Source organism: Oncorhynchus masou, unplaced genomic scaffold, assembly GCF_036934945.1.
Source record: "Oncorhynchus masou masou isolate Uvic2021 unplaced genomic scaffold, UVic_Omas_1.1 unplaced_scaffold_6903, whole genome shotgun sequence".
Classification (NCBI taxonomy): domain Eukaryota; kingdom Metazoa; phylum Chordata; class Actinopteri; order Salmoniformes; family Salmonidae; genus Oncorhynchus; species Oncorhynchus masou.
In genome coordinates, this window is record NW_027013358.1 from 1 (window position 1) to 12169 (window position 12169).

The 12169-nt window shown below is 45.3% G+C and overlaps 1 protein-coding gene and 1 long non-coding RNA gene across 2 annotated transcripts; both read left to right on the forward strand.

The window, feature by feature from the left end:
- Positions 1–698: 698 nt before the first annotated feature.
- Positions 699–7668, forward strand: LOC135536977 (tumor protein p53-inducible protein 11-like; the record flags this gene model as incomplete). Its single annotated transcript, XM_064963192.1, has 5 exons — positions 699–772; positions 1082–1140; positions 1255–1303; positions 2659–2755; positions 7572–7668. Coding segments are annotated over 5 exons (350 nt in total), but the record flags the coding sequence as incomplete, so codon positions are not given.
- A 275-nt stretch (positions 7669–7943) lies between these two features.
- On the forward strand, positions 7944–11919 carry LOC135536978 (uncharacterized). The gene is made up of 2 exons (XR_010455099.1): positions 7944–8240; positions 8600–11919. It is a non-coding gene; the product is annotated as an uncharacterized LOC135536978 (long non-coding RNA).
- Positions 11920–12169: the final 250 nt, after the last annotated feature.

A 12169-nucleotide genomic window follows, 5' to 3' on the forward strand; every position in this document is an offset into this window, starting at 1 on the left:
GACTCCAACCTAAGTGTATGTAACCTTCTGACTCCAACCTAAGTGTATGTAACCTTCTGACTCCCAACTGTACATACAGACACACACCTGCCCAGTTCCTACTGCCGATTAAAGCGTGATATGAATTCATGTCAGTGAATTATCATGGGTTCTTCACTAAAAGACCATCTTATAGACTAATAAAATAGCAATGAATCTGCTGTAAAGTAGTTTTTGCTTCTTCCACAGTGATGACATAATGCTTTGTGCTTTGATTCTATTATTTGTTACTTTTACTTGTTTTTTTATTTCTTATTCGCATTTAAAAAATATATATACTGTACATACATACATACTGTACACACAGTGTATATATATATTTAAACGGCATTGTTGGTTAGGGACTCATAAGTAAGCATTTCACTGTGATACCTTTTGTATTCAACGCATCCGACTCATACAGGCAGATTTTATTTGTCTGTTTTTAAGGATCATGTGAATTTTATTAGCATTTATAGCCACTTTGCAGGGAAACATGTATTCTGCATGTGTCTTCAGTTTAGGGTTAGTTACTGTAAAAGTCATGAGGCATTGGCTCTGTAAATGTTTGCACGACATGCGAGGACATTTCATACCAATCTGTGTTGACTGTGTTGACTGCTGCACGGAATTTAGTTCATTTATGACTAAACAAGCATCTGATGTGTTGTCCCCATTAGGGGGAGCGGGCCACGTCCCCATTGGGGGGAGCGGGCCGGCCACGTCCCCATTGGGGGGCGCGGGCTCTATCAATGTAAAGCACCATTCTTTGTCTGTGATGTATGGGATGTGTGTACGAGTGGTGTGTATGGGTGACGAAGAGCTAATTGCTAATTAGTACTAAATTCAATTTTTCTGTTAAATATAGTTTGTGATTAATCCAAGACCTTGTTGATGGGGCATCTGCTTCCGTGTGTTTGTTTTTAATTTTATTTTATGTGGTGTCTGCTTCCTCTGAATCTGTAAGGATCCTCCTCGATAGACCTAGAACTAGCTCTGATTTAGAAAACATCTTAATGATCCGCTCTTTCTATTTCTGTCTCTCTCTTCTCTCTCCTCGCAGCTCAGTCAGATGCTGGGGAATGACATCAAGTATCAGGTGCGAGAGCCTGTTGGTCTAAGGTGAGAGAACACACTGGGGGGGGGTGTGTGATCATCTGACAGTAAAATTATACAATCTATTTAAATGGCAGTTTTTGGGTAAATCAATCTCTGTATGTAATTGTCTCTCTACAGGCTCTGGATCGCCATCTCTGCGTTTGCCTTCACAGTTATGGCCTTGATGGTGAGTGTCTCGATGACCTGGGTTCTAGCCACGCTCAAACTTCTGCAATGATGATTCTGATGTATAGAGAGTCGCATTGGCCATTTAGAACCCAGAGGAGCGGTTTAGAACCCAGAGGAGCGGTTTAGAACCCAGAGGAGCGGTTTAGAACCCAGAGGAGCGGTTTAGAACCCAGAGGAGCGGTTTAGAACTATAGGGGGGGTGGTGTAAATTAAGACTTAAATGTATTTTACATTGAACATCACACTGTTAAGGGAAATGTACAGTATCAGTCAAAGGTTTGACTCATTCCAGGGTTTAAAAAAACATTTACAACTATTTTCTATATTGTAGAATTAGGGGAAAGGGGGGTGGATACCTGGTCAGTTGTACAACTGAATGGAATAAACTGAAATGTGTCTTCCACATTTAACCCAACCCCCTCTGAATCAGAGAGGTGCAGGGGGAGGGAAGCTGCCTTAATCAACATCCACGTCTTCAGCACCCCGGGGAACTGTGGGTAATAACGAAGACCTCAACTATGAAATTACACATATGGAATCCTGTAGTAACCAAAAAAGTGTTAAACAAATGAAAATATATCGCTACGCTATCTCTCTATGGGGACACCGCTACGCTATCTATATGGGGACACCCGGGAGGAACAGCTGTGCCTTTGTCTGCATCCTAAATTTAAGTGGAGCTGAATTGTCTTCATTATCTAGTAGTGGAGCTGAATGGCCTTACTGGGGGGAGGACAGGAAGACAAAAATAGTTTTTTTTTTTTTTTTTAAGTAAATGAAGTTGTCCTCTGTTCAATGCTGGTAGAACTATCCTGGTGACTTTGGGATAAACAGAACTAGCTTTCTTGGAGCGTGTTAGTTAACACAGCTGCACAGAGCTGCCTAACGAGAAACTATACCCCACTGTATTACTACAACGGTTCATGTTGTTCATGTTGCACAGTCTGTTCATTGCTGCGGCTGTATTTGAGAGAGGAGCCGGCCGTATTTGAGAGAGGAGCCGGCCGTATTTGAGAGAGGAGCCGGCCGTGATTTGAGAGAGGAGCCGGCCGTATTTGAGAGAGGAGCCGGCCGTATTTGAGAGAGGAGCCGCCGTATTTGAGAGAGGAGCCGGCCGTATTTGAGAGAGGAGCCGGCCGTATTTGAGAGAGGAGCCGGCCGTATTTGAGAGAGGAGCCGGCCGTATTTGAGAGAGGAGCCGGCCGTATTTGAGAGAGGAGCCGGCCGTATTTGAGAGAGGAGCCGGCCGTATTTGAGAGAGGAGCCGGCCGTATTTGAGAGAGGAGCCGGCTGTATTTGGACAGGCATAGTGCATGCTGTGTAGTATATAAGTGTTGTCCTCTCACTCTGCAGGCCCTGGTGTGTCCCAACCAGCTCTATGAGGTGGTGTTTGAAGAGGAGATCAGCAACACCAGCATCTCCATCAGGCTCTATGGAGGAGCACTACTCAGTCAGTACACACACACACACACACACACACACACACACACACACACACACACACACACACACACACTGCTATTTCCTTGTGCTGTTCATCTCCATATGGTACGTATACACTGTCTCACACACGCGCGCACACACACTATATTAGTGTCATCTCTGTCCCTCCCACATGTCCGTGTATTTGGATGCTTCATACAAGGCCTTCATGTGTATCTCTGTCCTCGTCTACATTACCAGTGCACGTGACTAACTGTGTTTGAGTCGTCATAGAGTGCATGTGACTGTGTTTGAGTCGTCAGAGTGCACGTGAATGTGTTTGAGTCGTCAGAGTGCACGTGAATGTGTTTGAGTCGTCAGAGTGCACGTGACTAACTGTAGTTTGAGTCGTCAAAGAGTGCACGTGACTAACTGTAGTTTGAGTCGTCATAGAGTGCACGTGACTAACTGTGTTTGAGTCGTCATAGAGTGCACGTGACTAACTGTATTTGAGTCGTCATAGAGTACACGTTAGTACAGAAGAGCAGGACAAAACATCTGTCAGCCAGATATACATGCATGGACAAAATGGACAACGACAATAAAATGTCCGTGCATGTATGTTATTAGGGCGGCAGGTAGCCTAGTGGTTAGAGTGGAGGGGCGGCAGGGTAGCCTAGTGGTTAGAGTGGAGGGGCGGCAGGGTAGCCTAGTGGTTAGAGTGGAGGGGCGACAGGGTAGCCTAGTGGTTAGAGTGGAGGGGCGGCAGGGTAGCCTAGTGGTTAGAGTGGAGGGGCGGCAGGGTAGCCTAGTGGTTAGAGTGGAGGGGCGGCAGGGTAGCCTAGTGGTTAGAGTGGAGGGGCGGCAGGGTAGCCTAGTGGTTAGAGTGGAGGGGCGGCAGGGTAGCCTAGTGGTTAGAGTGGAGGGGCGGCAGGGTAGCCTAGTTGTTAGAGTGGAGGGGCGGCAGGGTAGCCTAGTGGTTAGAGTGGAGGGGCGGCAGGGTAGCCTAGTGGTTAGAGTGGAGGGGCGGCAGGGTAGCCTAGTGGTTAGAGTGGAGGGGCGGCAGGGTAGCCTAGTGGTTAGAGTGGAGGGGCGGCAGGGTAACCTAGTGGTTAGAGTGGAGGGGCGGCAGGTAGCCTAGTGGTTAGAGCGTTGGACGAGTAACCGGAAGGTTGCAAGTTCAAACCCCTGAGCTGACATGGTACAAATCTGTCGTTCTGCCCCTGAACAGGCAGTTAACCTACTGTTCCTAGGCAGTCATTGAAAATAAGATTTTTTTCTTAACTGACTTGCCAAGTAAAATAAAGGTCAAATAAAAATATATATATTATTAGACGTACTTCTGGACGTACAGTTCTCTGGTGCTCGACGACGGACCAGACTGGGAACGTTGCCTTCTGGTCGTACAGTTCTCTGGTGCTCGATGACGGACCAGACTGGGAACATCGCCTTCTGGTCGTACAGTTCTCTGGTGCTCGACGACGGACCAGACTGGGAACGTTACCTTCTGGTCGTACAGTTCTCTGGTGCTCGACGACGGACCAGACTGGGAACATCGCCTTCTGGTCGTACAGTTCTCTGGTGCTCGACGACGGACCAGACTGGGAACGTCGCCTTCTGGTCGTACAGTTCTCTGGTGCTCGACGACGGACCAGACTGGGAACGTCGCCTTCTGGTCGTACAGTTCTCTGGTGCTCGACGACGGACCAGACTGGGAACGTCGCCTTCTGGTCGTACAGTTCTCTGGTGCTCGACGACGGACCAGACTGGGAACGTTGCCTTCTGGTCGTACAGTTCTCTGGTGCTCGACGACGGACCGGACTGGGAACGTTGCCTTCTGGTCGTACAGTTCTCTGGTGCTCGACGACGGACCGGACTGGGAACGTTGCCTTCTGGTCGTACAGTTCTCTGGTGCTCGACGACGGACGCAGACTGGGAACGTCACCTTCTGGTCGTACAGTTCTCTGGTGCTCGACGACGGACCAGACTGGGAACGTTGCCTTCTGGTCGTACAGTTCTCTGGTGCTCGACGACGGACCAGACTGGGAACGTTGCCTTGCCGTTACCACCCTCCATGCCACAGGAATTGTATTGAAGATGAGAATTGATTATTATAGTCGCGTTCATTTGACAATAAATCATGTCAGTCAGTCATTTAATGTTGGTTTGGCGGTGGTCCTGTTCCCTTCAGGGTTCAAATAGTATTTGTTTTCTTTCAAATAGATAAAACTATGTTTGTAATTGAGTATGCCTGGCACCGTAGAACTAATGCATTTGTCTCAAAAGTTGAACCCAGGTCTGTTTCTCTTAACAGGATTTATGGTGTCACACCATAGACAGAAAAGTAGAGAGAGGGAGAGAGAGATCTAGTAAGGTTTATATAACAAGCCTACTGTGAGATGAACATAAATCCCACTGTGTGGTCTTTATGGAGAGGTAGTGACATTAACCTGGGATCACTGAGGTCATTATGGAATCAAATTGTATTAGTTACATGCGCTGAATACAACCGGTGTAGTAGACCTTACAGTGAAATGCTGAATACAACAGGTGTAGTAGACCTCACAGTGAAATGCTGAATACAACAGGTGTAGTAGACCTCACAGTGAAATGCTGAATACAACAGGTCTAGTAGACCTCACAGTGAAATGCTGAATACAACAGGTCTAGTAGACCTCACAGTGAAATGCTGAATACAACAGGTGTAGTAGACCTCACAGTGAAATGCTGAATACAACAGGTGTAGTAGACCTTACAGTGAAATGCTGAATACAACAGGTGTAGGTAGACCTTACAGTGACATGCTGAATACAACAGGTGTAGTAAACCTTACAGTGACATGCTGAATACAACAGGTGTAGTAAACCTTACAGTGAAATGCTGAATACAACAGGTGTAGTAAACCTTACAGTGAAATGCTGAATACAACAGGTGTAGTAGACCTTACAGTGAAATGCTGAATACAACAGGTGTAGTAGACCTCACAGTGAAATGCTGAATACAACAGGTGTAGTAGACCTTACAGTGAAATGCTGAATACAACAGGTGTAGTAGACCTTACAGTGAAATGCTGAATACAACAGGTGTAGTAGACCTTACAGTGAAATGCTGAATACAACAGGTGTAGTAGACCTTACAGTGAAATGCTGAATACAACAGGTGTAGTAGACCTTACAGTGAAATGCTGAATACAACAGGTGTAGTAGACCTTACAGTGAAATGCTGAATACAACAGGTGTAGTAGACCTTACAGTGAAATGCTGACTTATAAGCCCTTAACCAACAATGCAGTTCAAGAAATAGTTTAGAAAATATTCGCTAAATAAACTAAAGTAAAAATGTTTAATAAAAAGTAACACAATACAATTACATAACAATAATGAGTTTCTGTACAAGGGGTACCGGTACCAAGTCAGTTTCGGGGGACAGGTCATTTGGACATGTAGGTAGGGGTAAAGTGACTCGTTAATGACTTGGGTGATACTTTTTTTGTCCTTCCTAGAAATGAATTTCACACGGTCCTGAGAACATTGATATACATTCAGAAAGTATTCAGATCCCTTGACTTTTTCCACATTTTGTTGCGTTACAACCTTAAGTCTTCAGACCCTTTACCCAGTACAGCCTCATCTTACTGAGTATGACGCTACCAGCTTGTCTCACCTGAATTTGGGGAGTTTCTCTCATTCTTCTCTGCAGATCCTCTCAAGCTCTGTCAGGTTGGATGGGGAGGGTCGTTGCACAGATATTTTCAGTTTTCTCCAGAGATGTTTGATCAGGTTCAAGTCCGGGCTCTGGGTGGGACACTTAAGGACATTCAGAGACTTGTCCCGAAGCCTCTCCAGCATTGTCTTGACTGTGTGCTTAGTGTCGTTGTCCTGTTGGAAAGTGAACCTTCACCCCAGTCTCAGGTCCAGTGGGCAGTGTGGAGTGTGATTGAGATTGCGTCTTCTGTGGATCTTTTGGGGCGGTATGCGAATTTGAGTGGGTCTGGGGTTTCTGGGATGATGGTGTTGATGTGAGCCATGACCAGCCTTTCAAAGCACTTCATGGCTACAGACGTGAGTGCTACGGGCGGTAATCATTTAGGCAGGTTGCCTTTATGTTCTTGGGCACAGGGACTCTGATGGTCTGTTTGAAACATGTAGGTATTACAGACTCTGTCAGTGAAGACACTTGCCAGTTGGTCCACGCATGCTCTGAGTACACAACCTGGTAATCCATCTGCCCAGCTGCCTTGCGAATGTTGACCTCTTTTAAAGGTCATTATGGAGAAATAGTGAAATTACCCTGCAACTACTAAGGTCTTTATGGAGAGCTCTCGCTAGGGGGCCCCAAACCCAATCTCCCATGGCAAAAAGTATAGAATGGCAGGAAATTAGACCCCTGGACGTCGGGGCCCCATGTGAGGTAGACCGGCCCTGGACCCGACTGTCTAGATTATGGATGATAACATGAGTCCTGAAATTAAGTTTTTGTTGATATCGTATGTAGATAAGTGTTATGAAGAATGTAGATGGGGGGGTATAGTTTTCAGATTTATGAAGAATGTAGATGGGGGGTGTAGTTTTCAGCTTTATGAAGAATGTAGATGGGGGGGTATAGTTTTCAGATTTATGAAGAATGTAGATGGGGGTGTATTTTTCAGATTTATTTAGATTTGGGATAGGAATGTCTCCATACCATTTGGCCCATCTCCCGTGACCTCTTTGACCCCTAACCTCTGACCGATGGCATTTCCTCCCACAGGTCTATCCCTCATCTTGTGGAATGGAGTGTATACACAGGAGAAGGTCATCATTCAATGGATTAAACTATAACCCATGACCTCTGACCCCCCCCAGGTCTGTCCCTCATCTTGTGGAATGGAGTGTATACACAGGAGAAGGTCATCATTCAATGGATTAAACTATAACCCATGACCTCTGACCCCCCCAGGTCTGTCCCTCATCTTGTGGAATGGAGTGTATACACAGGAGAAGGTCATCATTCAATGGATTAAACTATAACCCATGACCTCTGACCCCCCCAGGTCTGTCCCTCATCTTGTGGAATGGAGTGTATACACAAGAGAAGGTCATCATTCAACGGATTAAACTATAACCCATGACCTCTGACCCCCCAGGTCTGTCCCTCATCTTGTGGAATGGAGTGTATACACAGGAGAAGGTCATCATTCAATGGATTAAACTATAACCCATGACCTCTGACCCCCCCCAGGTCTGTCCCTCATCTTGTGGAATGGGTTGTATACACAGGAGAAGGTCATCATTCAATGGATTAAACTATAACCCATGACCTCTGACCCCCCCCAGGTCTGTCCCTCATCTTGTGGAATGGAGTGTATACACAGGAGAAGGTCATCATTCAATGGATTAAACTATAACCCATGACCTCTGACCCCCCCCCAGGTCTGTCCCTCATCTTGTGGAATGGAGTGTATACACAGGAGAAGGTCATCATTCAATGGACTCTGCTCAGTGAAGCATGCTACTTTGCTGTCCAGTTTTTAGGTGAGAGCACGTATTCTTTTCATATTGGTATTTAAATATATAAATTCATGCTTCTGCTGCAAACCTATTACCGTATATATTATTATTCAATGAGCCTTATTGCTCTATGTCATGCTGTCCAATCTGCCCACCTTCTTCAGATTGTGTAATACGCTAATGGCGCCCTCTAGTGTTGGAGACGTAGTAGTACTGTTTAGAGTCTGGCTCAGATGCATAGTTATTAACGACGAGGGATTATATCTCCATGACTGAGTGTCGTCCGTTATCTATCAGTCACAGTCCGTCTCTTTATGTGAGCGAGAGGGAGTTTTATTGTTATTTTTGTTTGTTACCGTTGTCTCAACCCTGGCTTGTTGCAGTTACGTCTGTCACCCTGGTGGAGATGGGCTTGTTGCCCAACGCTGCCGTCCTCCTCCTCCTCAGCCGGGTGCTCTTCCTCCTGGTCACTCTCTTCTATTACTACCACCTGGGGAGAGGACGAGCCAAGAAGATCTGAGATGGAGGGAGGGGAGGAGAGAGGACGAGCCAAGATGATCTGAGAGCAGGGAGGGGAGGGGACGGAGGGCACAGGGGGAGGGGTAGGTTGTCTGGGAGGGGTGGGTGCTTTCAGATATTTAAGCTGGGGTTTATTGAATGAAGCGAAATGTTCACATTGTCGCAGCTAGTAATGTAATGTGTATAGCTGACATTATTCACAGTTCTACATGACAAACCAGCATGGCAGATCTATACATTACATGTATAACGTTCTACCTTTCTGGTCAGGGTTGTGGGGGCGGGGCCTATTAGGGTGGTGATGTGGGGGCGGGGCTTATCAGGAATGTGGGTGCAGGGCTTATCAAGGATGGAGGCGGGGCTTATCATGGATGGGGGCGGGCTTATCAGGGAGGGGCTTTCAGCCCCCACATCACCTCCCACACATGGTGGTCTGGTGGTCTCATTTGATCTCTATATGGATATTAGAAAGGGTCTGATTGTGAATTGGGAGATTGTTGTCGTCCTCCAAACACTGTTCTCTACTCCGTGTGTGTGTGTGTGTGTGTGTGTGTGTGTGTGGGGGGGGGGGTTCTGTGTAAAAACAACAAAAAAAGTGTGTATTCATTTGAAGTAATGTTTTTCTTGTACAGTATCTCCCTTCCGTCCAGTCACGTGACTTAGTGCTTACGTCCCAAATAACAACCTATTCCCTATATAGTGCACTACCTTTGAGCGAAAGTAGAGTTGTATGGGCCCTGATGAAAGTAGTGCACTGTCTAGGAAATAAGTAGCTTTTTGGGGGATCGATCCAAGATGTACAGAGTAATTTAAAACACTATACTGTATTAGTATGTAGTCATTTGAATGTTTTTTTTGTTTTTGTTGTTCAAATGTGATCTTTTGGTAGTTTCATTTTGAATATACTGTAGTCTCAAGGACAAAGAGTTTGTTAGTTTAAAGATGTTCCACTTTTATGGTGTTGGTTGGTTGGTGACGTTGTTACTGCTCCTGTGCACTAAGGTGAAACCTGTATATCTTTGCTCTCTCTCTCTCTCTCTCTCTCTTTCTGTCACGTTTATCTGTTTCTTTCAGCTGTTCATTTAACCAGCAGAATGTTCGCTATAGGTAGAAGATGGTGAGGCAGAGCGGTACAGTAAAACAGAATCACACTAATTCAAATAAAATATCTAGAACACAGACATTTCAAGTCTACCGTGTTCTATTTATATGATCTGACCTGCTGCCCTTGTCTCTAAACTGAAAGGTGATCAGACCTGCTGCCCTTGTCTCTAAACTGGAAAGGTGATCAGACCTGCTGCCCTTGTCTCTAAACTGAAAGGTGATCAGACCTGCTGCCCTTGTCTCTAAACTGGAAAGGTGATCAGACCTGCTGCCCTTGTCTCTAAACTGAAAGGTGATCAGACCTGCTGCCCTTGTCTCTAAACTGAAAGGTGATCAGACCTGCTGCCCTTGTCTCTAAACTGAAAGGTGATCAGACCTGCTGCCCTTGTCTCTAAACTGAAAAGTAATCAGACCTGCTGCCCTTGTCTCTAAACTGAAAGGTGATCAGACCTGCTGCCCTTGTCTCTAAACTGAAAAGTAATCTGACCTGCTGCCCTTGTCTCTAAACTGGAAAGGTGATCAGACCTGCTGCCCTTGTCTCTAAACTGAAAGGCGATCAGACCTGCTGCCCTTGTCTCTAAACTGAAAGGTGATCAGACCTGCTGCCCTTGTCTCTAAACTGAAAGGTGATCAGACCTGCTGCCCTTGTCTCTAAACTGAAAGGTGATCTGACCTGCTGCCCTTGTCTCTAAACTGAAAGGTGATCTGACCTGCTGCCCTTGTCTCTAAACTGAAAGGTGATCTGACCTGCTGCCCTTGTCTCTAAACTGAAAGGTGATCAGACCTGCTGCCCTTGTCTCTAAACTGAAAGGTGATCAGACCTGTGCTGCCCTTGTCTCTAAACTGAAAGGTGATCTGACCTGCTGCCCTTGTCTCTAAACTGAAAGGCGATCTGACCTGCTGCCCTTGTCTCTAAACTGAAAGGTGATCTGACCTGCTGCCCTTGTCTCTAAACTGAAAGGTGATCAGACCTGCTGCCCTTGTCTCTAAACTGAAAGGCGATCAGACCTGCTGCCCTTGTCTCTAAACTGAAAGGTGATCTGACCTGCTGCCCTTGTCTCTAAACTGAAAGGTGATCAGACCTGCTGCCCTTGTCTCTAAACTGAAAGGTGATCAGACCTGTGCTGCCCTTGTCTCTAAACTGAAAGGTGATCTGACCTGCTGCCCTTGTCTCTAAACTGAAAGGCGATCAGACCTGCTCATGGTGAAGCCATTGTCCAGCTGACAGACCGGTATAATGTGTGGATCAGCATCCAGATATATATTTTGTCTGTTCTTAATGCTGCGTCAGAACACTGAGGGAGGTCTCGGGTCTGCTGTTCAGTCTGTCCAATGGGCATAGAGAACGCATACTGTACATGATAGAGATGCCTCATCCTCTGACGTGATATTGAGAGTGAGCTGACAATATGAAGCGTGTCGGGAATAGACATCTTACAGGGATGATCACCTTTTTAATTCAGCAAGTTTTGACTTGAAGGTCAATTCCCAAAATTATATTTTTTTTGTATATTTGTTTCATTAGTCCACTGTTGATACAGTCCCCCAAAAAATGTTTTGAAGTGCAGCAATCAAGTTTTCAAGATATAGAACTTTGAAAACGCTAATTGTCACTTGCCACCATCAATCAGCCTACTGTATAATTACACTGAAATATTTAGTATTTATGCAAAAGTTTAACTTGAACATAATGTCACATGCTTAATAAATAACAGGGGTAGATTTAAGTAAGCATTTCACTGTCGGCCTACACCTATTGTTTACAAAGCATGTGACCAATAACTTTTTAGATTTGAACCCTACAGCCATCTGGTTACAGATGATCTCTTTTGTGTGTTCATGGTTGATGTCAAGATGGTTTATGTAGAGAGGAGGACATTTGTTTCATTTTTACGGTGTACTTTCGATGTGACCAGCAGAGCGTGCCAGTGTTAGTCAGGGTCGTCTTTATTGGTGACGACGGCACAACTTTTATACACACCATATCTATCTTTAGTCTTGCCTTAAACTTTTCAAAGAACAGTCACCAACCAACATGCACTTCCCTTGATACATGTAAATAAAGTAGCCATATACTGTATTACTGCGGTGTGATGTCGTTATTTTGAACCTAACAGGAAACATATAGATGTGTTTGTTTTCTAAAGTCCCATTCTGGGATTTAAAGAGATGTCATTTTAATGTTGTGTAACTTGTCGTGTCTGGGGTCTAAGCCCTGCATTTGGAAAGTATTCAGACCCCTTGACTTTTTCCACATTTTGTTACGTTAAATTACAGCCTTATTCTAAAATGTATTAAATGTTTGTTTTTTCCCCCTCATCAATCTACAC